General features: G+C 39.4%; 1 protein-coding gene across 10 annotated transcripts in view; it reads right to left on the bottom strand.

Moving 5' to 3' along the window:
* Positions 1 to 1573: 1573 nt before the first annotated feature.
* nfia (nuclear factor I/A) overlaps positions 1574 to 23173 on the bottom strand; it is a 775862-nt gene continuing 754262 nt past the window's right edge. For all 10 annotated transcript variants that reach the window (XM_073063061.1, XM_073063065.1, XM_073063060.1 and 7 more), the window contains one exon: positions 1574 to 7325. In XM_073063061.1, coding sequence (XP_072919162.1) covers positions 7308 to 7325 — 18 coding nt within the window. In that variant the 3' untranslated portion in view covers positions 1574 to 7307. The remainder of the gene's footprint in view (positions 7326 to 23173) is intronic.

Below are 23173 nucleotides of genomic sequence, written 5' to 3' on the forward strand. Positions count from 1 at the left end.
CTCTCATAAGATCTTTCTTCTGGAAAGAAAAATCAGTAAATAGTCTTCTTGAACTTGGGCCAGGGTTAAACCAGCAAATGACCAACATATAGGTTTCCCAGTAGAAATACTGGAAAGTCTGCTCAGGTTCAGACACCACCCCAGACTCCATGAGGAATCTAACATCAGGACGCATTCAGAGAATTGCCAGCCATCCACTGTGCAAAAGTTCAGAACCTTTCAGTCTGTGTGAGAGAACTGACCTTCAGTAGTTAGCCCAAACTTTGATGCAGAATAATATTTAACATATGAACCAGTGAACTCGTGAAGATATACTACAGTATGTATAACTGAGAATCTGAAATATAAATGTTACCAGATAAATAGCATATATGATACACAGACATCAGTAGCATAACATGAGAAGGTGGACGGAATTTAACACATCTTTAGTCAGAAGGTGGTAAATCTGTGGAATTTGTTGCCCTGAGGAGGCCAAGTCATTGGGTGTATTTAAGGTAGAGATAGATAGGTTTTTGATTAGCCAAGGCATCAAAGGGTATGGGGAGAATTCATGGGAGTGAGGTCAACTGGAAGAATTAGATCAGCCCATGATTGAATGGTGGAGCAGACTTGATGGGCTGAATGGCCTACTTCTGTTCCTATATCTTATGGTCATATCTTGTGAAACAAGTTGTAGTGCATCCAGATTTCATTACAGCCCAGGTCCTCAGATGTGACAAAAAGGGTACTGCATGTCATCATTGATGAAATTATGCCACTTAAAAAAGAATCTAGTGCTTTCCCAGAGTATATAATGTATAAAATCTTCTCAGGCTTCCAGCCAGGTACCGTATCCAGCTGGACACCTAAGAAGAGTTTATTTATCATATGGCACTTACTTGAAAACGAGGCTGGCTCTCATTAGGTGATGTGTTGGCTGAGACAGTGCCATTAACAGTGCCTGTTGACTGGGGTCTGTTAGCTGTGCAAGGCAAGTGTTTTTGAAGGCAAGCAAGGTCACTGCTGGCCAGAGAGGATTGCAATCAAAGTCAACACTGGAAAGGAATGGGTCGCAATCAATTAACGTGCAGAGATGGAGCTCAAAGATAAGGCTATCGTTATGGACTTAAGCTTTGGAGTGTGGTGACAAGGTGCGGAACAGGTGGGGTCCAGAAAGAGACCGGAAAATCAGTAACAAAATTGGGCGGGGCGGTGGTGTGTAGAGTAATTTGCATGGCACTTTATCATGTCTCCTGGAGACATCTTGAACCATTTTGCATTGAATATACTTTTCTATGAAAACAATTTCACAAGAGATAATTAAAGACTACCATAAACTAATCAGTGAAGTGCTCTATAATAACTCAAATGGGACTATCCTATCAGTACTGCAATCTGAAAGCAACAGAAGACATTACAAATAACATTCAGTTTTAGCACATGGGCTAATGGCTGACAAATTGCCTCTTATTACTATCTTCCTGCTTTTCTTATCTGCAGAGGGATTTCCACCACCATCTCACCACTTTTCAATGACGTTGCTTGCCACTGCAACTAAAAGACACCGTAATAATAAGTCATGAATACAGGGTACAGTAGCATTAGCATTTTATTTTCCTTTTTTTTGTTGCATAGGAAATGCAGCACTTGCTTCCAGTAATTGTATTGTAATGTGAGAAGGTGGTAGCACTAATGGTTGAATACAAGAGTTAAACTAATCCACACCAGCTCAAAACTTGCAGAGATTTAGTTGAGTAAGAATTGATGCCCACAGTGTTTCTCAACCAATAACATACTTTCACATACACGTTTGTTTTAAAAAATGACCACGAGAACAGAATCATTGCCAGTACCAGAGGCACAACATTTTTACTGAATTCATCTAAAGTAAATGTTCAACCGTGCATGAAACTAAACAGCCATTTCTTTAATTCTCGTTTTAAAAATACGTGCTCTGGTGTGAAGGTAGGGGTGGGCACGGGTACCCATTCTCCCATCTGTTAAAGTGCTACCTGCTCCCAAAAAAAACTGAAGTTCTTTTTAGTCCTTCTGCTAGGGAAGGAGCTTCTAACCCGGACAAAACAGCACTGCTGCACAGTAATGGGACGGTAAATGCACAGACGTCAATTAAAAAAAATTAAACTGAATTGCGTGCGATGCCACTTATAGATAACTGTCAGGTAAGTTTTGTTGGGTACACAGTTTCTAAATTTGGAACTGTGCCCACCCCCTAGGGTGAAGCAAAATAAACAAACAAAAATAAGTAATACTGAAAATGTTTTTTAAAAGTAAATGTATTACCTCAAAAAAAACCTGAAAACACCCCCAAAAATAGACAGATGGGTTCTCAGTGAAATATCTTTAAACTATCTGACAAGAACCAAGTCAGGAAAAAAAAAATGACTAACATAAACTTGAGCAATATTTATACAGCTCAATAAGCATTATGGAATAGCATGCAGTAATATTGTACGGTTACTTTACATTTGCTTAATCATCATGAGGAGAAGGTTCTGACAGACAGCGAAGGCGACCGTTGTAGAAAATTGTAGTTCAGAAGATTCATATAATACAGATTTCACAGGCACCACTTTTTTTTGTAATGTTTCAGGTAATATGCTGGTATTCTTATTTCTTTATTTTATCTAAAGCTGGCATTTATAATAATGACAAAAGGCAAGGATTGACGTAAACTCAATAGATACCAAGGTTAACCATAGATTTTGTGCATAGTTCTCATGCAGAAAACACTGCTACGCATTTACACTGTCATAAAGCAAGTGAAGTGAGCCCAAGTTGTCACATTTTGTTGCCAGCCTGTAATAGCACCATGTAATGGATTTGCATTTAACAGTAAATTTGATAATAAACTTGGTGACACAGCATTCATTACAATTAAGTGCTATGGGACAGCTTCAATGTTATCTGCTACACATCAAAGCAATTTTCAGTATTGTTTGCAAACTTTTTTAAACTTTTTTTTAATTAAAAAGGCTTTCTAAGTGCCGAGCTGTTGTACAGCCTCGGTTTGCAAATGCAAAGCTGGGTTTTACTGTCAAACGCTGATGCATGCAATACTCTCAAGACAAGACTTTTTTTTTATTTTAGTGCATCTGAATCCTGCCAGGTGCCATTAAAGCTCTCCTTATATTATCAAGCCAATCTCAAAGTCATGTTCTTATGGTATTTTGTTCCATGGAGGCCTTCTATCAAAGATATTTCCAGAGACACAATTCAAAGTGTAATATTGTCTGACATTCAAAAAAATCACTACAAGGAAAAAAAACTGTTTCAAGCTATGAGTCTGATTTTTTTTGTCCAATATATATTTTATCAACACTGCCACTACAAAGCTGCAATATGCATGAAGAAAAAAGGTGAGAGAACCTGTCATGGAACTTGAATATTACTGTGGGCTGACTGAATTCTGCAAACTATGCTTTCGAGAGGAATTTTCATTCTTGTGTGGTCTTTATCTCTTCTCCCATCCTTTCTTGTGAAGTATAGCTGATCTAGAGCTTTAGGCAATTTCTAGTCTGTCTGTACTGTTACTTGACTAATTTCAGTCAATCAGAACTGCTAACTTATTGGCAGACAAAAAACCCATGATCACTGTTTTGCAAAATAACTAAAAACAGAAACATACATTTCTAACCAAGTATTGTATACTCTAAGCTTGCTTTTTTTGTGTACCTCAGCAACATTCTTAGGGTTACATTCTAAGAGGATGCAAACATAATTAAATAATCAAAGGGTTAAGTTAACATTACATCTACCCAGCCTTACGGTTGGGTGGGGAGTAAAGAAAAAAATAATCACACCTCCCTTCTATTACAAGAATGACATGCTGTCCATACCTCCTAAATGAAACCAAATTCTCATTTTGTAGTGTTCTTGATATTGTGAAAGAGAGTTAGCTTAATAATACTTACAGTCTGTTTCATCCATTACCCTTTTGCCTACATACTATCGTTTTTCCAAACCTTTTAAAAAACTTTTCCTTTTTTTTAAACTTTAAATTTGTTCAGGTTCCCTTAGCATCTTTCATACTTGAAACGACAAATACCTTCAAAAATACAGCATGTAATGTCCATTTATAATGGTTTCTCAGTAGCCTATACTTTATAAGTATAGGAATATGCCATACCAGTCAAAGAAGAAAAATAAAGTACTTAAATACATACAAAAAAGGAAACAGGAAAGTTCATAACTCAAATCCAGTTCCCAGAGGAATAGCAATACTACGAATGCTGCCTTATAACCAACAATCAGAAGATCCACTAAGCTAAGTTGACAGATTTTTTTTCTCATTTTAACAATGTTACAAAAGTTCCTGCATTACAAAATAGGGCAGATTAAATCAGTGTAATTAATACAACTATACAACATACAAATTACAAATCTGCTGAATGGGCAGCTCAACTTTTTCTCTTTCCTTGCTTTGCAGCCATGACTAATCACACTCACCAACAAAAAAAAATTTAAAAAAATTAACTGCCCAAACTATTGCTTTTTTTTAAAAACTGTTTTAAAAACAGGGTGCATTTTTTTTTACTTATTATTTTGTATGTACAACCAATTCTACTCATAAACCTTGGTATTTAACAAGGTTCCTACAAAAAAATTTGTCCGTGCTATTCCCTTCACTGTGAAGCACTGCAAGCTGCTCTTTATAGTGCACATATGTCAATGTAATGCCCAGCTACGTGCTAAAGGAAGGCTAAGGATGTGGATTACAAGAAATTACATCAAACAATTACAATCACACAATACGGTATTGTGGAACACTTACTCACCACTTAGTAGACACCTATCAAAATCCAGAAACTTGTTTTAATCATTTTAATATACATAATCAGTAAACAATTTGAAAACTTGGAAGTTTCAAATGTGCATATAAAATGGGCATTTTTTTGTTTTTCTTGAATGCAAATTCCTTGCAGTCTGCTATGCTGACAAAAATATGGGTCTGGGGTTTGAATGAAAGTTTAAGGCTCAAATGTGAACAAACTGTTCTGAAATTTGTTGGAGCAGGGTTCAGCTTAGTGCTTCACAGTTCTACTGCAACTCTAAGGAGAGCCCTTCCTGTCTGTGCATTCAGCGTTTACAATTTACAAGACAAACACCTAACAGACTGCATTAACAGCAGCACCAACTTTGGTCAAATAAAAAAAAATTAAAAGTAAAACTTGCTAAGCATTTCTACATGATAAATCAGGTATTGCATATTTTTTCATATATCTGGGAAAACAAAGGAAGACGCCAAATAATATTAAAATGTAGCAACATCCAAAAAAAATACTGATACACTAGCATCTACAAATTTCAAAAGTACTGACCGTAAAGAACAATGAAATCTAATCCTATCTGCGGCAAAACTGATTTGTTTTCTACATGTTCTAACTTTACAATGGCTGACATCAATGTCGCATTTAAAAAGTGTCTCTGATTGCTACACCAGGAAAAGACCCAAGAGGATTGTTACATTATAGGAACATGTGCAATGATTCCACGTATAATTGCTATCCAGGGCAAGGCACATTGATGCGGAATTTTTTTATATTATTCGTGCAAATCAAGAAACTTATTCCATTAGGGAAAAAGTGAGGAGCAAAAGTGTCTTCCCAAGACTTTCTGTTTACTGATTGTATAGGACAGTAGTAGAGGCCCTTTTTGTAGGCCCAACAAGTACAGTTCAAAAGGCAAGTGCCCGGAATAGGGATTATATTTCTTGTGTCTTAATGCACTATACATTTCTCCTACATTGTCTATATAAAAATTAGTCACTAACACTAGATCATGCATTTTAAATGTCTGATTGGCTGGCAAGCCAAGCAGAGAATATATACGGTTGGTATACCATGGGAAAATGGTTTGTTAAATATTTGCGAAGCATGCCTCATAGCATGGATGAGGGTTTGCTTTGCTGTTTGGTCAAAAATCTATTTCAATGCAGTGTTTTTTTTTGTTTCTTACATGTACAAGTTACTTAAATTGATACGGATAAATTCCTAGATACAACATGTGGATCTGAATTCTAGTGTTCCAAGGTGGAACAATGAAAAACTCGTCAAGGTTTTAATCTGTGTACTGTGTCTTTGAATTTAGAAAGAACTTTACTTATAGTACGATGTGGCGATTTTCTATTATGTGCTTAGTTAAAACAATGAGTAGCTATAATTTTGAATGTAGTTTACATGATCTGGTAAAAGCACCATTAGCTTTTTTTTAATTTTTTTTTAAATCTTCCTTCAGTTTATTTGAGGGATGCAAGTTTATTTTAAAAAAAATAAAAAAAGCAAAAAATAGCTCCCCTTTTTTTCTTGCAAGGCTATGATTTTACCCCGATAGTTTAGAGTCCTGGGGTGGGAGGACTTGGAAAACAAAAATAGAATTTTCAACAATCTCTATCATACAAAGATATTTAACTATCCAATGAAATTGCACTTTACTCAATTAATCAAAAAAATTAAACCTTTTTGATTGATTCCTGTCAGTTTCAATCAAAGCAGACCATCCTCCCCAGTTTGCATGGATTTCTCATTTTTAACAATTTATCTTATTGTTGTTGGAGAGAAATAAAAAACAAAACTAAAATGGCGTGAATGCAGCATTTCAACCTTCTTGGTGTGAGATGTTTGGATTTTGTATACCTTTCAGGAGGCCTATCGGAGCTATGATAATTAATGTGCATCGGTATATAGCTTGGATTGTGTTTAATAAATTCTCTGGAAAAAAAGAAGAGCTGTATTTTGTGATATGTTGCAGAGAAAGCTGCCCTAGCTATTTCCATGGTGTTGTAGTAATTTATATCTTGCAGGATTTAGCTATGGAACTTCAAAATACATGTGTTTCATTATCTTTCACTAATATTTTATCTGTTGAGGGTCTCCTGCTAGCTAGAGATTGCCTGAAATAGTTAGACTCTACATAAACTGTGTAATAATCACACAGTTGGTAAGTGATAGCGGACTAGTTCTATCCGGTATGAGAGACTACCTTGCTATGCCTATCTTCTACTATTAAAACACTTCAGAGTTTTCTAATAGAGCCTAAATATTTCAGTACCTCAATAACAGACCCTTACATATCAATAGCACGATAACATAAATGACGAGTATGACCAGTTCTTATTAAGTAAATCCATTGCTATGGTCTTCATCATTCAGCTTTTAGGCGTGCTGTTTCATGTCATATTTTCTCTGTTGAAATTCTATTGATCTCCCCTCCCCCCACAGCTTGAAGTGAAGTTGTCTTGCTCCCATGTTACAGAGTTGGGAAGGGGTCAGGTGGTCTGTCTGCTGGGTGGCGGGAAGCTATGGCCTTTATCCCAGGTACCAGGACTGGAAGAGAAGACACAAAGACACAGTGTTAAGCTAAATGGGAATCAATCACAGGCAATGCAATAAAGCTAGTTTCTTCTTTCTTAGATTTTCTTCCTATCATATTCAATTTCTTCAGCATTTGAATCAGAGAAGATGAAATATGAATAGAATATTGATTTTAATCACAATTATGACTCACTTCACTCTGCAGATGCAAAAGCTTTGACATTGTACATTAAATGTACTTCATTCAAGATCCTAAAAGAAAGGCTCTTGGCAGAGATGAGTATCCATTACCATTTGCCCTTTCAAATTCTTGTAGCAGGTCGTTGCCTCACTGCAAAGATTCTGCTGATAGGTCAAACTTGAATTATCAACTTAGCTTTCCCTTATAGATGCTAAATGAACTGGCGCACATTAACCACATTATTTAAGTTTTAAATTTACCTTCAAAACATTCTCTTCCACAAAAAGCAGTCACAGAAAGAGCAACAATCAAGACACAGCTTTTAAATGCTTTCATTCTGTTCTGCAGCTTTGAAAAGTTAACTATTTATTGTAAAAGAAGTTGAAAATATCACAGTAGCATAGAAATAGACAATTGATGCAAATTTCTAGGATAAACGCATATGATTGTTAAGTTTGTTATTGACACAAAGTTGGATAAGAACAGTTGTAAACAGTAACTGAGAAGGCTTTAAAAGATCATAAGACCATAAGATATAGGAGCAAAATTAGGTCATTTGGTCAATTGAACCATCATGGCTGATCCATTTCCCTCTGAGCCCCAATCTCCTGCTTTCTTCCCATATTCCTTCTTGCCCTGACGAATCAAGAATACGTCAACTTCTGCCTTGAATATACCTAATGACTTGGCCTCCACAGCTGCCCATAGCAATGAATTCCACAAATTCACAAATCACCGGCTAAAGAAATTCTTCCACATCTCCATTCTAAATGGACTTCTCTCTATTCTGAGGCTATGTCATCTGGTCTTAAGACTCCCCCACCACTGGAAACATCTTCATCATATCCACTCTTACAAGACCTTTTAACATTCGATGTATTTCAATCTGATCCCTCCTTCATTCTTCTGATTCTGTAAAGGCCCAGAGCTATCAAACACTCCTTATATAATAAGCCTTCCAATCCTGAAATCATTTTTGTGAGCCTCCTGTAAACCCTCTCCAATGTCAGCACATCGTTTCTTAGATAAGGGGCCCAAAACTGCTCACAATACTCCAAGTGAGACCTCACCAGTGCCTTATAAAGCCCTAACATTACATCTTTGCTTTTCTATTCTAGTTCTCTCGAAATAAATGCTAACAGAGGGCTGAGAATCTTTAAAAGGTTATAATGATAGATTGTGAAAGGGAAATGATTTAAGACTATAAGACCATAAGATGTAGAAGCAGAAATAGGCCATTTGGCCCATTGAGTCTTCTCTGCCATTCAATTATGGGCTGATCCAACTCTTCCATTCATCCCTACTCCCCTACCTTCTCCCCATACCCTTTGATGCCCTGGCTAATCAAAACCCTATCTATCCCTGCCTTAAATACACACAATAACTTGGCCTCCTCAACCTCCAGTGGCAACAAATTCCACACATTCACCACCCTCTGACTAAAGTAATTTCTCTACATCTCTGTTCTAAATGGACATCCTTCATTTCTGAAGTTGTGCCCTCTTGACCTAGATTCCCCTACCATGGGAAATAACTTTTCCATATCTAATCTGTTCAAGCCTTTTAACATTTGGAATGTTTCTATGAGATCCCCCCTCATTCCCCTGAACTCCAGGGAATACAACCCAAGAGCTGCCAGACGTTCCTCATACAGTAACCCTTTCATTCCTGGAATCGTTCTTGTGAATCTTCTTTGAACCCTCTCCAATGTCAGTATATTCTTTATAAGATAAGGAGCCCAAAACTGCACAGAATAGTGCCTTTTAGAGCCTCGACATCACATATATTGCTCTTATATTCTATACCTCTGGAAAAGAATGCCAACATTGCATTCACCTTCTTCACCACTGACTCAGCCTGAAGGTTAACCTTTAGGGTATCCTGCACAAGGACTCCCAAGTCCCTTTGCATCTCTGCATTTTGAATTCTCTCTCCATCTAAACAATAGACTGCCCATTTATTTCTTCCACCAAAGTGCATGACCATACACTTTCCAACTGACATATGATTAAAGAAAATAAGTGAAATCTCCATTTTGGTCAGAAAAAAATAAAGCCTATCAAAACAGTGAGAGACTACAGAAATTTGAGATGCAGAGGCAAAAAATCAAACGAAAATTGTAGATGCTCAAATCTAAAATAATACAAAGTGATAGAAATACACAGTAGGAAAGGGAAGCAGAGTTTCATGCTGAATAATTTCAGTTCATCCTGAAACATTAAATCTGTATCTCCTTCCACAGGTACTGCCAAACTGATTGTATGCTTCTATCATTATCTCATCCTCACCGCAGAAATCCACACCAGGCTTACTTCCCTCACAGGAAAATAGCCACTCACAGGAGACCTTGCCCACGCCCAGGATTACGGCTGCACAGGTGGAAGGTCAACTGAGGAAGATCTGTACCAGCAAGGCGGCTGGACCGGATGGAGTTTCCCCACGATTACTGAGGGCCTGTGCGACTGAGCTGGGAGAACCACTACAGCGCATCTTCAACATGAGCCTGGAGCAGAGAAGAGTACCCAGACAGTGGAAAACATCCTGTATTGTCCCGGTACCGAAGAAACCACAACCAAAGGAGTTCAATGACTTCAGACCTGTTGCCTTGACGTCGCACGTTATGAAGACCATGGAGCGGCTGATAATACAGAATCTGAGGCCACAAACCAGGCACGCCCAGGATCCTCTTCAGTTTGCGTATAAGGAGAAGGTGGGAGTGGAGGATGCTATCACGTATTTGCTGCACAAATCACTCTCTCACCTAGAGGGGGTCAGTTGTGCTGTGAGGATTACATTCCTTGACTTCTCTAGTGCCTTTAACACCATCCAGCCCAAGATCTTAAGGCACAAACTAACGGAGATGGGAGTAGACTCTCACATGGTGGATTGGATAGTGGACTACTTGACAGATAGACCTCAGTATGTGCGGTTGGGAGACTGTAGGTCTGACACGGTGGTCAGCAGCACAGGGGCGCCGCAGGGAACCGTACTCTCACCGGTCCTGTTCACCCTGTACACATCAGACTTCCAATATTACTCGGAGTCCTGCCATGTGCAGAAGTTCGCTGATGACACGGCCATAGTGGGGTGTGTCAGGAATGGACAGGAGGAGTATAGGAAACTGATACAGGACTTTGTGATATGGTGCAACTCAAACTACCTGCGTCTCAATATCACCAAGACCAAGGAGATGGTGGTGGACTTTAGGAGATCTAGGCCTCATATGGAGCCAGTGATCATTAATGGAGAATGTGTGGAGCAGGTTAAGACCTACAAGTATCTGGGAGTACAGTTAGACGAGAAGCTAGACTGGACTGCCAACACAGATGCCTTGTGCAGGAAGGCACAGAGTCGACTGTACTTCCTAAGAAGGTTGGCGTCATTCAATGTCTGTAGTGAGATGCTGAAGATGTTCTATAGGTCAGTTGTGGAGAGCGCCCTCTTCTTTGTGGTGGCGTGTTGGGGAGGAAGCATTAAGAAGAGGGACGCCTCACGTCTTAATAAGCTGGTAAGGAAGGCGGGCTCTGTCGTGGGCAAAGTACTCGAGAGTTTAACATCGGTAGCTGAGCGAAGGGCGCTGAGTAGGCTACAGTGAATTATGGATAACTCTGAACATCCTCTACATAGCACCATCCAGAGACAGAGAAGCAGTTTCAGCGACAGGTTACTATCGATGCAATGCTCCTCAGACAGGATGAAGAGATCAATACTCCCCAATGCCATTAGGCTTTACAATTCTACCGCCAGGACTTAAGAACTTTTTAAAAGCTATTATTAATGCTTTTTGAGATAGTGATTTAGATGCATATCATATTTTTTACTGAGTTAAGTATTGTATGTAATTAGTTTTGCTACAACAAGTGTATGGGACATTGGAAAAAAGTTGAATTTCCCCATGGGGATGAATAAAGTATCTATCTATCTATCTATTATCTGTTTGCATTTCAGAGAAGACAAAGGAATTTGGGTGACTAGTGATCTGCAAAAGGCTATTTAACAGGCACAAGTAATTATGAAATGTAACAGAGCATCATTGTTTAGTGTTAGGAAAATAAACATACAGGGTATTGGTAAGATCACGTCTGGGGCATTCTATACAGTACTGCCTTTATTTATGTAAATATGTTGGAAGCATTTCAGAGAGGGTTGCTTGCTGCAAATAAGGGAGAATTATATGTGGAATGGGTGGGTTGCTTTACATGGAACACTTGGATAGGCTGTTCTTGAATTTACTGGAGTTCTTCAGAGTGAGAGGGACTTGATTGAAACACTTAACATCCAAAGTGGCTTGACAGGGTGGATGTTCTCTCTTGAAACAGAAGATAGAGTTTAAAAATAAGATGACACCTATTCAAGGCGGAGAAGAGGCATTGTTTTCCCTCAGAAGGAAATTTTTCAGAATTTTTTCCTTAAAGGCAGTGTCTTTGAATATTTCTGAGCTAGATATTTGATAATCACGGGAGTGCAGCGTTACTGCCCTAACTGGTAACAACAATCAAATTAACCACATTCGTATACAAACAGTAGTTATGTTTGAAGGACAATATGTTTGTATGTTCGTGCAACTTCATCAACTAATTCCACCATTCAGATGTAAAAAAATCACCATTTCATCCTCCCATACATTTTAAATCCCATTTCCTGGTGCTTAAAAGACTCTCAATGATTAAGTGCAAATTAAACTATTCTTAATTTTACTCCATTCAACCTGTTTGAGCATTTCTAATACTTGAAAACAGGTAAGAAGTCACTTTAGTTCCTAGAAAAAATTAAGGTCCCTCTTTAAAGCTTGCTGCTCATAAAATCCATAGTGTTAACTTTATTTTTCTGGCAAACAACAGACTAATTCCTAAACAGGGTCTTCTTTTAACAGACAAACATTCTAAACTCTGAATTGTGGTAAAATATAGACAAGGTCCTTTAAGTTTGGATACTCAATACTCAGTCTATTGTATGAAATTAAGATCTGCAGGACCAAGGCTGAATTGTGAGGGAGTGGCCATAAGAGCTTCTGCAACAACATCAGAAAGAAGAACAGAGTTAAAGTAAACATTGGTTCTTTCCAGTATGAGATTGGAAAATTGATAATTGGAAATAGTAAACAGCAGAGATTCTGAATCATTAATTTGGATCAGTTTTCATAATAGAAGACAGTAAAAGCAAATCAGTAATAGATAACCAAGAAGCTACAGGGAGTACAGACAATTTCTATCACTAAAGTAAAATATTTCAATAGAGTTAACAAATAAAAAGTCCCCCAGTCTGTATCTCAGCCTCCTCTCTGGCAGAGAAAGTGAATGAATTGGATTTCCTGGATTCTGAAAAAGGTTTAAGGGAGTATTGGTAAACCACTATTCCAGAAAGGAAAAAGACAACAAGGGCACCACATTAGCATAATGGTTAGCACGACACTATTACGGAGTTCAGAGTTCATTTCTGGTGTCCTCTGTAAGGAGTTTGTCCATCCTCCCCATGGAATGCATGGGTTTCTTCTGGGTGCTCCACATTCCTCCCACAGAACAAAGACGTACCAGTTAGAAGGCCAATAAGTCATTGTAAATTGTTCCATGATTGGGCTAAGGTTAAACTGATGGGTTACTGGCAGTGCAGCTCAAAGGGCTAGAAGGACCTACTCCGCACTATATCTCTAAATAAAAGAAGGGCAAATGCAATGTTAGCTTCATTTCCAGAGGTTTAGAATACAAGAGCAGGGATGTGAAAGAGATATAGGGCTGGTGAAAGGGGAGTCTGATAGGATAGGATAGGACTGAAGGCCATGGAAGAAAGAAAAGGGGGAGGAGCACCAGAGGGAGGTGGGAGATGGGCAGGTAAGGCAATAAGGTGAGAAAGGAAAATGGGAATACGGAATGGTGCGGGGGGGGGGGGGGGGGGGGCATTGCCAGAAATTCGAGAAATCAATATTCATGCTTCAGAGGCTACCTGGACGGAAAACAAGTTGTTGCTTTTCCAACTGAGTGTGGCCTTAGTGCGACAGCAGAGGAGGCCATGGATTGATATGTTGGAATGGGAATGGGAATGGCAATGGGAAGTGGAATTAAAATGGGTGACCACTGGGAGAGTCTTCTTTTTCAGGCTGACGGAGCGTAGGGGCTCGGCAAAGTGGTCTCCCAATCTACCGATATACAGGAGGCCACACACGGAACATTGGATTGAGGAAATGACCCCAACAGAGTCACAGGTGAAGTGTCGTCTCACCTGGAAGGACTGTTTGGGGGCCTGAATGTTAGTGATGGAGGAGGTGTAGGGGCAGGTGAAGCACTTGCTCCCCCACTATTTCGTGTGTGTTGCTTAGATTTCCAGCATCTGCAGATTTTTTCTTGTTTATGATTAGTTTGAGCTGAACCATTTAAGCTTCCTACTTGCATCGACCTGCACTGGGAGCACAACCCTCCATACCACTACAAGCCACGTACCTATCCAAACGTCTTTGGAACAATTGAAATTCAGCTTGCATGCACCATATGTGCTGGCAGCTCATTCCACACTCTCAAGGCCCCCGAGTGAAGAGGTTTCCCCTTATGTTCCCCTTAAACTTTTCACCCTTAAACCATGACTGCTAGCTGTAATCTCACCTAACCTCAGTGGGAAAAGCCTGCTTGCATTTACCCTATCTATACCCCTCATAAGTTTGTATACCTCTATCAAATCTCCTGTCAATCTTCTATGTTCCGAGGAATAAAGTCCTAACCTAATCAATCTTTCCATATAACTCAGGTCCTCTATATCCAACAACATCCTTGTAAATTTTCTCTGTTCTCTTCAAACATTTTTACATACTTCCTATAGGAAGGTGACCAAAACAGAACACGATACCCCAAATCAGGCATCACTAACATCTTATACAGCTTCAACATAACATCCCATCTCCTGCACTTAATACCTTGATTTATGAAGGCCAATGTTCCAAAAACTTTCATTACGACCCTATTTACCTGTGATGCTACTTTCTATGAATTATGTACCTGTATTCCCAGATCACTTTGTTCTGCCACACTCCTCAGTGCCCTACCGTTCACCATGTAAGACCTACTCTGGTTGGTCCTACCGAAGTGCAACACATCACACTTATCTGTGTTAAATTCCATCAGCCATTTTTCAACCTATTTTTACAGCTGGTTCAGATCCCACGGCGAGCTTTCATAGTCTTAGTGTCATGCTCAAATATGCTGAAACAGTTTACCACATTAACATCCGAATCATTGATATAAATGACAAACATCAACCTGCACCGATCCCTGTGACACTAACTAGTCACAGGCCTCCAGTCAGAGAGGCAACCATCTACTACCACTCTCTGGCTTCTCCCACAAAGCCAATGTCTAAGCTACTTTACTACTTCATCTTGAATGCCAACCAACTGAACTTTCTTGACCAACCTCCCATGCAGGACCTTGTTAAAGTCCATGTAGACAACATCCACTGCCTTGCCTTCATCAACTTTTCTGGTAATTTCCTCAGAAAACTCTGTAAGGTTTGTTAAACATGACTAACCACACGCAAGCCATGATGATTAATCAGTGCCTGTCTATCCAAATACTCATATATCCAGTCCCTTAGAATACCTTCTAATAACTTTCCCATTACTGATGTTGCTCATAGGCCTATCATTTTCTGATTTATTTTTAGAGACATTCTTAAACCGCAGAATAACATATGCTTTTCTTTAATCATCTGGTACCTCACCTGTTGCTAAGGATGATTTAAACATTTCTGCTAGGGCACCTGCAATTTCTGCACTTGCCTCCCTCAGAGTCCATGGGAACACCTTGTCTGGCCCTTGGGATTTATCCAACCCTTATTTGCCTCAAGACTGTAAACATCTCCTCCTCTGTCATCCATGTAGGGTTCACAAAGTTGATACCATTTTGCCTCAATTCTATAGACTGTATCTACCTGCTGAGAAAATACAGATGCAAACAAATCATTTAAGTTCTCCTCCATCTCTTTTGGCTCCATGTATGGATTATCATTCTGATTTTTAAAAGAACACCAATTTTGCCCCTTGCAATCATCTTGCTCTTAACATACAGTGGCATGCAAAAGTTTGGGCACCTCTGGTCAAAATTTCTGTTATTGTGAATAGCTAAGAGAGTAAAAGATGACCTGATTTCCAAAAGGCATAAAGTTAAAGATGACACATTCCTTTAATTTTTTAAGCAAGATTACTTTTTTATTTCCATCTTTTACAGTTTCAAAAAAACAAAAAAGGAAAAGGGCCCGAAGCAAAAATTTGGGCACCCTACATGGTCAGTGCTTTGGCAAGTATCACAGCTTGTAAACGCTTTCTGTAGCCAGCTAAGAGTCTTTCAGTTCTTGTTTGGGGGATTTTCGCCCATTCTTGTTTGCAAAAGGCTTCTAGTTCTGTGAGATTCTTGGGCCATCTTGCATGCACTGCTATTTTGAGGTCTATCCACAGATTTTCGATGATGCTTAGGTCGAGGGACTGTGAGGGCCATGGCGTGAGGGCCATCTTTTGAGGTAGTCCACTGTGGATTTTGAGGTGTGTTTGGGATCATTATCCTGTTGTAGAAGCCATCCTCTTTTCATCTTCAGCGTTTCTACAGACGGTGTGATGTTTGCTTCCAGAATTTGCTGGTATTTAATTGAATTCATTCTTCCCTCTACCAGTGAAATGTTCCCTGTGCCACTGGCTGCAACACAAGCCGAAAGCATGACCGATCAACAGTTGGTTAGGTTAAAGTCTGTCCCGAGCCTTATAGGCTCCTCAGGCCGGTACTTATGCTGTTTTCCACTGAGAGTATGAGACTCCCTCCGGATAGGATGCCAGTCTATTGTGAGGTTAACCTCTAGCATTTTGCCAGTACCCATTTTTAGCTGGGTGGACTGTAACAATGACTGGAACACAACATGCTGCTTCAGCTGGGGCTCGAACTCACGACCTTCAGATCGCTAGTCCAATGCCTTTACCACTTGGCCACACACCACACTTAGCAGTTTTAAAGGTGTCCTTTCAATGAAATTCTGCACCCTTTTTTCTCCAAACATACCTTTGCTCATTGTGACCAATAAGTTCTATTTTAACTTCATCAGTCCACAGGACTTGTTTCCAAAATGCATCAGGCTTGTTTAGATGTTCCTTTGCAAACTTCTGATGCTGAATTTTGTGGTGAGGACATAGGAAGGTTTTCTTCTGATGACTCTTCCATGAAGGTCATACTTGTGCAGGTGTCGTTGCACAGTGGAAAAGTGCACCACCACTCCAGAGTCTGCTATTTCTTCCTGAAGGTCATTTGCAATCAAACGAGTTTTGATTTGCCTTTCTAACAATCCTATGAGCAGTTCTCTCGGAAAGTTTTCTTGGTCTTCCAGACTTCAACTTGATCTCCACCGTTCCTGTTAACTGCCATTTCTTAATTACATTATGAACTGAGGAAACGGCTACCTGAAAATGCTTGCTATCTTCTTATAGCCTTCTCCTGCTTTGTGGGACTCATTTATTTTAATTTTCAGAGTGCTAGGCAGCTGCTTAGAGGAGCCCATGGCTGCTGATTGTTGGGACAAGATTTGAGGAGTCAGGGTATTTATAAATCTTTGAAATTTGCATTACCTGACCTTTCCTAACGATGACTGTGAAAAAGCCATAGCCCTAACAAGTTAATTAAGGTCAGAGACCTTGGTAAAAGTTATCTGAGAGCTCAAATTTCTTTGGGGTTCCCAAACTTTTGCATGGTGCTCCTTTCATTTTTTTCACTCTAAAATTGTACAAAACAAAAGTAATACTAATCTTGCTTAAAATGTTGAAAAGAATGTTTGATCTTTAACTTCATGACTTTTGGAGATCAGTTCATCTACTACTCAATTAACTATTCACAGTAACAGAAACATAGAAAACCTACAGCACAATCGGCCCACAAAGTTGTGCCAAACATGTCCCTACCTTAGAAACTACTAGGCTTACTCATAGCCCTCTATTTTTCTAAGCTCCATGTACCTATCCAAAAGTCTCTTAAAAGACCCTATCATATCCGCCTCCACCACTGTTGCCGGCAGCCCATTCCACGCACTCATCACTCTCTGAGTAAAAAACTTAGCCCGACATCCCCTCTGTACCTACTCCCCAGCACCTTAAACCTGTGTCCTCTCATGTTAGCCATTTCAGCCCTGGGAAAAAGTCTCTGACTATCCACACGATCAATGCCTCTCATCATCTTATACACCTCTATCAGGTCACCTCTCATCCTCCGTCGCTCCAAGGAGAAAAGGCCGAGTTCACTCAACCTATTCTCATAAGGCATGCTCTCCCAATCCAGGCAACATCCTTGTAAATCTCCTCTGCACCCTTTCTATGGCTTCCACATCCTTCCTGTCGTGAGGCGACCAGAAATGAGCACAGTACTCCAAGTGGGGTCTGACCAGGGTCCTATATAGCTGCAACATTACCTCTCGGCTCCTAAATTCAATTCCACAATTGACGAAGGCCAATACACCGTATGCCTTCTTAATCACAGAGTCAACCTGCGCAGCTGCTTTGAGCTTCCTATGGACTCGGACCCCAAGATCCCTCTAATCTTCCACACTACTAAGAGTCTTACCATTAATACTATATACTGCCATCACATTTGATGATGGGGTGCCCGAAGTTTTGCATACCACTGTATCTGTAGAAGCCCTTAGGATTCTCCTTCAACTCGTCTGTTAAGGAATCCTCATGCCTTCTTTTAGCATTTCTGATTCCTTTCTTAAGTAGAAGCATAGAAAACCTATAGCATAATACAGGCCCTTCAGCCCACAAAGCTATGCCAAACATGTCCTTACCTTAGAAATTACCCACAGTTACCCACAGCCTTCTATTTTTCTGAGCTCCATGTACCTGTCCAGGGGTCTCTTAAAAGACCCTATCATATCCATTTTTTTTGTCATTGGCAACGGTGGTGGAGGTGAATACAAAAGAAATTTCTTACATTCCATAAGCACATCATTTGTTCCTACCTGTGATACACCTCCTATTTTTCTAAACCAGGGCCTCAATATCTCTTGAAAACCAAGCTTCTATAACACTAGCACACTCAAGCTTTGTACTCTCAAAATTTTACCTTTGAAGGCCTCCCACTTACCAAGCACACCTTTGCCAGAAAACAGCCTGTCCCAATCCACACTTGCCAGATCATTTCTGATTCCATCAAAACTGGCCTTCCTTCAATTTAGAATCTCAACCTGTGGGCTACACCTATCTTTTTGCGTATTTACTTTGAAACTGATGGCTTTGTAGTCACTAGATGCAAAATGTTCCCCTACACAAACTGCTGTCACTTGCTCTGTCTCAATCCAGATCAGGTATCACACAAACTCTCATTGGGACGTCTATGTACTGCTTAAGGAAACGGATTACCCATCCATATTAATCCTGGGAAAATACTGGCGGAACACGACTTAGAACAACTTCAGGTTGTACAACGGTTATTAACAAATTAATTGTTTGCTTGATCACTTCAGAGAAAAGCTCAAAATCAACCACTGCAGTGTGGGACTGGAATGACCTAAAGGTCAATCTGGAGAAGGAGTACTGGGATTGTAGGGCTGCTGTCCAGACTTCGGATCCTGAATGGAGACACAAAGGAGTGTAGATCTGGAACTTGGAGCAACACTACCAGGTTTATTCCTTGTTATTATATTCAATCAAATTTCTCAAACAGGCATCTTGTTTACTAGGTCTCAGCTCCAGTAAAACATAACACTACTTCATCGTGAAGTGTGTGCTGGAAAGGGTTAAAGTTGAAAGTATGAGGTTCTTTATTCAAAACCAGCACGAGTCCACAGACCTTAATGCAACTCAACATCAATTAGCAGATCAATGCAAAGGGAATACTGCAGCTTCAGCACAACCGCAGATGGCCGGTATTTAGTCTGCATGCTTGGAAAATTGGTATTCAATCCTGCTGTTTAAGCTGCTTTGCTAATTGATAAAAAAGTACTGTTATAGTGAAAGAAAGATTCGTTCTGGAATGTTATTTAATATTTTATAAGCAATGTATATTTATACTGTATATTTTGAATAAATTGATTTACATCCAATACCTAAGGACTTCAACAATTCTTGTATCACAGCTAAAATATTTTAAACGTTAAGATGTATTTATTTTCAAACAGCTTTTTGTTTAAAACTTTATTTAACCAACTAGGAGAAATACACTTATGTAACAGTCGTATTTGGCCAACCATGGATCTTTGAAGATTTGTCTGCAGAAGTGAACAATCTAAAGCCAGAAGACAAGCAAAGAACACTACATTAGCTGAGATAGTTTTTTAAAAAATTGCGTTTACAGTTAAAATAGGTGAGGACACATAGTAATGTGAAAACTTTTTTTATTGCAAGCTTCCTTAATTAAAAAAGAACGATGTTCCCTGCCAAATAATACTAGCTTCTGTCAACAGGGGGTGCAATTGTACACAGCACCTTTCTCCTCTCCTAACTGCACAGCGTAAGTCTGCAGTGCTTTTGCCCACCCTTTTAAATTAAAACAAGGTTCTTTCCCACTCCTTACTATTCACTGCCTGGCAGGCAAGGTTACCCGAGAGCAGTCCTGTAATCCTTCACAGAAATTTGCTTTATTGATTACTCTGGTCTATTGTTCCCTTTTTAAGTCCCCCAAGTTCAAGTTCATCCTGGTGTTACATCATGTCTGGTTTCCATTGGTTACCAGACAGACCCAGACGTGACTATCATTATCAAGAAACACTCTGCTCTCCACCCACCAGCCTTCAAGCGGTTCTGACGTAGCAGCTCTTTGGTCAACACATTGAAGTATTTATTCTGTCTAATTTATGGCCCATGCTGTAAATGAGAATACAGTCCAAAGAGCAACACTGTTGTATATTTAATTAATCAACCCTTTTCAAAGATGTGGGTAAATTAGACAATGGCTCAATTACTGCATTTTTCTCCAAACACACACAAGAAGTCTCCTGCTTGTCCACGGAACACCGCCACCCCCCCCCCCCCCCCCCCAGCAGTGAATGCATCCCCCCCCCAAAAAAAAAAGTACTTGCACTAGAAAAGAACTACTAAGCCAGAGGCTGGTTTCCTTGAATTTTAAACTGTTGATGTTTGATGAAATACTTAAGCTATTTGATTGCATCTTTTTTTAAAGTAAAGATTACTTCATTAAGCTCTACAAATAAATTTCCAACTTTGCATTTAATTTCACATGCTGAAAGCCACTTTAAAGTTAGTGTTTAATTAATAGAAGTTGCTGACTCTGTACTTTTTGCCATACAGCACAGCTCATCGGCACTTGTTTCCGTGTTACGTTACGAAATGTCTTACAGTATCAATAACAAAATGTCGTTTGAAATACTGCTTAGATACATGGCAGAGTGAAGTGACTTTTACCAAGTAAATAAAAATAACTCTTTTCTAGTACAAAACAAGCAGCACTTTCCACAGCATTATTCTACATTCCAGTGTTACTCCCTCCTGCGTGGTCTCTCTTTTCCTACCACCCACTTATATTTCAATCAATGCAATTCAGTATCATGATTTGAATGATTCATTGTAATTAACACCCTTTTGTACTCTTAATTGTGACAAATAGAAGCCCATTCAAGGAGAAAGGCTCCTTCTTAGAAAGTGTGCAATGGGAGTTAGATTGAACAGTTTACCTCTCACTTATTGTGCAATGTTAACCAATTTTATGTTCCCAGACTGGGCTATTTTAAACAAATACATTTATATAAAAACATAAGAAATAGGAACACCAATAGGCCATCTCGCCCTTCTGAGCCTGCTCCATCATTTGTCAAGATCATGACTCATTTCTATCTCAGCACCATATTCCAGCTGTATCTCCATGTCATTGACACCTTTATAGTTCAGAAACCTATCTCTGTTTTCAATGAGCCTGCACAACCCTCTAACGTAGGTAATTCCTGAAGGTTTACAAACTTTTGAGTGAGGAAAGTCCTCCTGAACTCAACCCTTAGTAGCCTAACATTTATTGTGAAACTCTAATCCCTGGCCGTAGTGTCAGGGGTAATATTCTCCCCGTATCTCACTTGTCAAGAGCTTTAAAAATAGAGTACAGTATGTTACAATGAAATCTTCCCCCATTCTTCTAAACTCTAAATACAATCCCAATCTACTCAATCACTCTTTGTATAGCTGAGCCACTATCTCTGGAACTAACTGATGAATCTTTGCTGCATTTCCTCAATGTCAGGCGTTCCCAAACTGGGGTCCACGGACCTCTTGGTTAATGGCAGAGGTCCATGGCATGAAGAAGATTGGGAACCCCTGCTCTATGTCAAACACATGCTCTTTAGGTAAGGAGGTCATAACACAATATTCCAGGTGCAAACTTACAAGTCATTTTATGACTGCAACAAGACTTTGTTACTAGTGCATTCAAACTCTCAAACAATAAAGGTTGGTATACTAATTGCATTCTTAATCACTTGTCCCACCTTCATATTAGTTTTTAGTGACTTGCATACAAGCACACTTAGGTTATTTTGAACATTAACACTCTCTTCACTGTTACATGACCCAAAGTGCATCCCCTTTCCTTTCCAGTCCTTAAGAGCAATCTTGGACTGAGACATCGACTGTTTCTTCATTTCAATGGATGCCGCCTGACCTGCTGAGTTCCTCCAGCACTCTGTGTGTTGTTCTGGAATTCCAGCATCTGCAGAATCACATGTTAATGCTTTGTAGCCCCTATTTTTCACCTGTCATTTTCACCGGCACTCCCTCAGCTCATCTGTACAAGAAGGACTATGAGACCCCTTAGATCTTCGTCAATTCTAAGAATTAAGTACAATACTTAAGAATTCTAAGTATTTTAAGAAAAATTGGAAATATGATATTTCATTCCACACCATAGCCGAACTATTGATGCAAATTGTGGAAAGCTGAGGCCCTCTCGTCGTAACAGTAAACCTTATTCTTTTTCTTTCCTTTCAGTTCAGTAACCAATTCCATGTGATCTATCCCACTGACAAACCACCTCATCAATTACCAACACAAAAAGATTCTGCAGATGCTCGTAATCCAGAATAACACGCACACAAAATGCTGGAGAATCTCAGCTGGTCAGGCAGCATCTATGGAGAGGAATAAAGAACTGACGTTTCTGGCCAAGACCTTTCAGCAGGACTGAAAAAGAAGGGGAAGGAAGACAGAACAAGGAGGTGGATGGAGGAGGGGAAGGGGGATGAAGTGAGAACCCAGTAATTGTCAGGTGGCTATATTTATTCTTGTCAGTCTTCTTTCTTTTATATATACACCTATAGAAGCTTTTAAATATCTTTCTCCCCATCAGTTATGAAGAGTCTTTTAATACATCCACTGGTTCCTCTTACTTTTCTACTGGTCATAGCAGATTAATCAAACATGATTTTGATTTCATGAAGTAATTCTACCTCAGCCTATCTCACTTGCTCTTATTGTGGCATTCAGTTATTACATCATTACTGATTTCAACACTTTTCCCTACTATTGGCATTAAACTAACAGGGCCATGTCCAATTTCACAGGAACAATACCAGCATGTATGGAATTTTGGAAGATGATAACCAGAGCAGTTGTACAGCCACTCTTTCAAAACTCTAGAATGTAAATCATCAGGTTCTTTAGATACATTTGCTTTCAAGCTCAACAATTTCTCTAGTACGATTTTGAATGATACTTGGTTTCTTTGGC

Source organism: Hemitrygon akajei, chromosome 12 (genome assembly GCF_048418815.1).
Source record: "Hemitrygon akajei chromosome 12, sHemAka1.3, whole genome shotgun sequence".
Lineage (NCBI taxonomy): Eukaryota > Metazoa > Chordata > Chondrichthyes > Myliobatiformes > Dasyatidae > Hemitrygon > Hemitrygon akajei.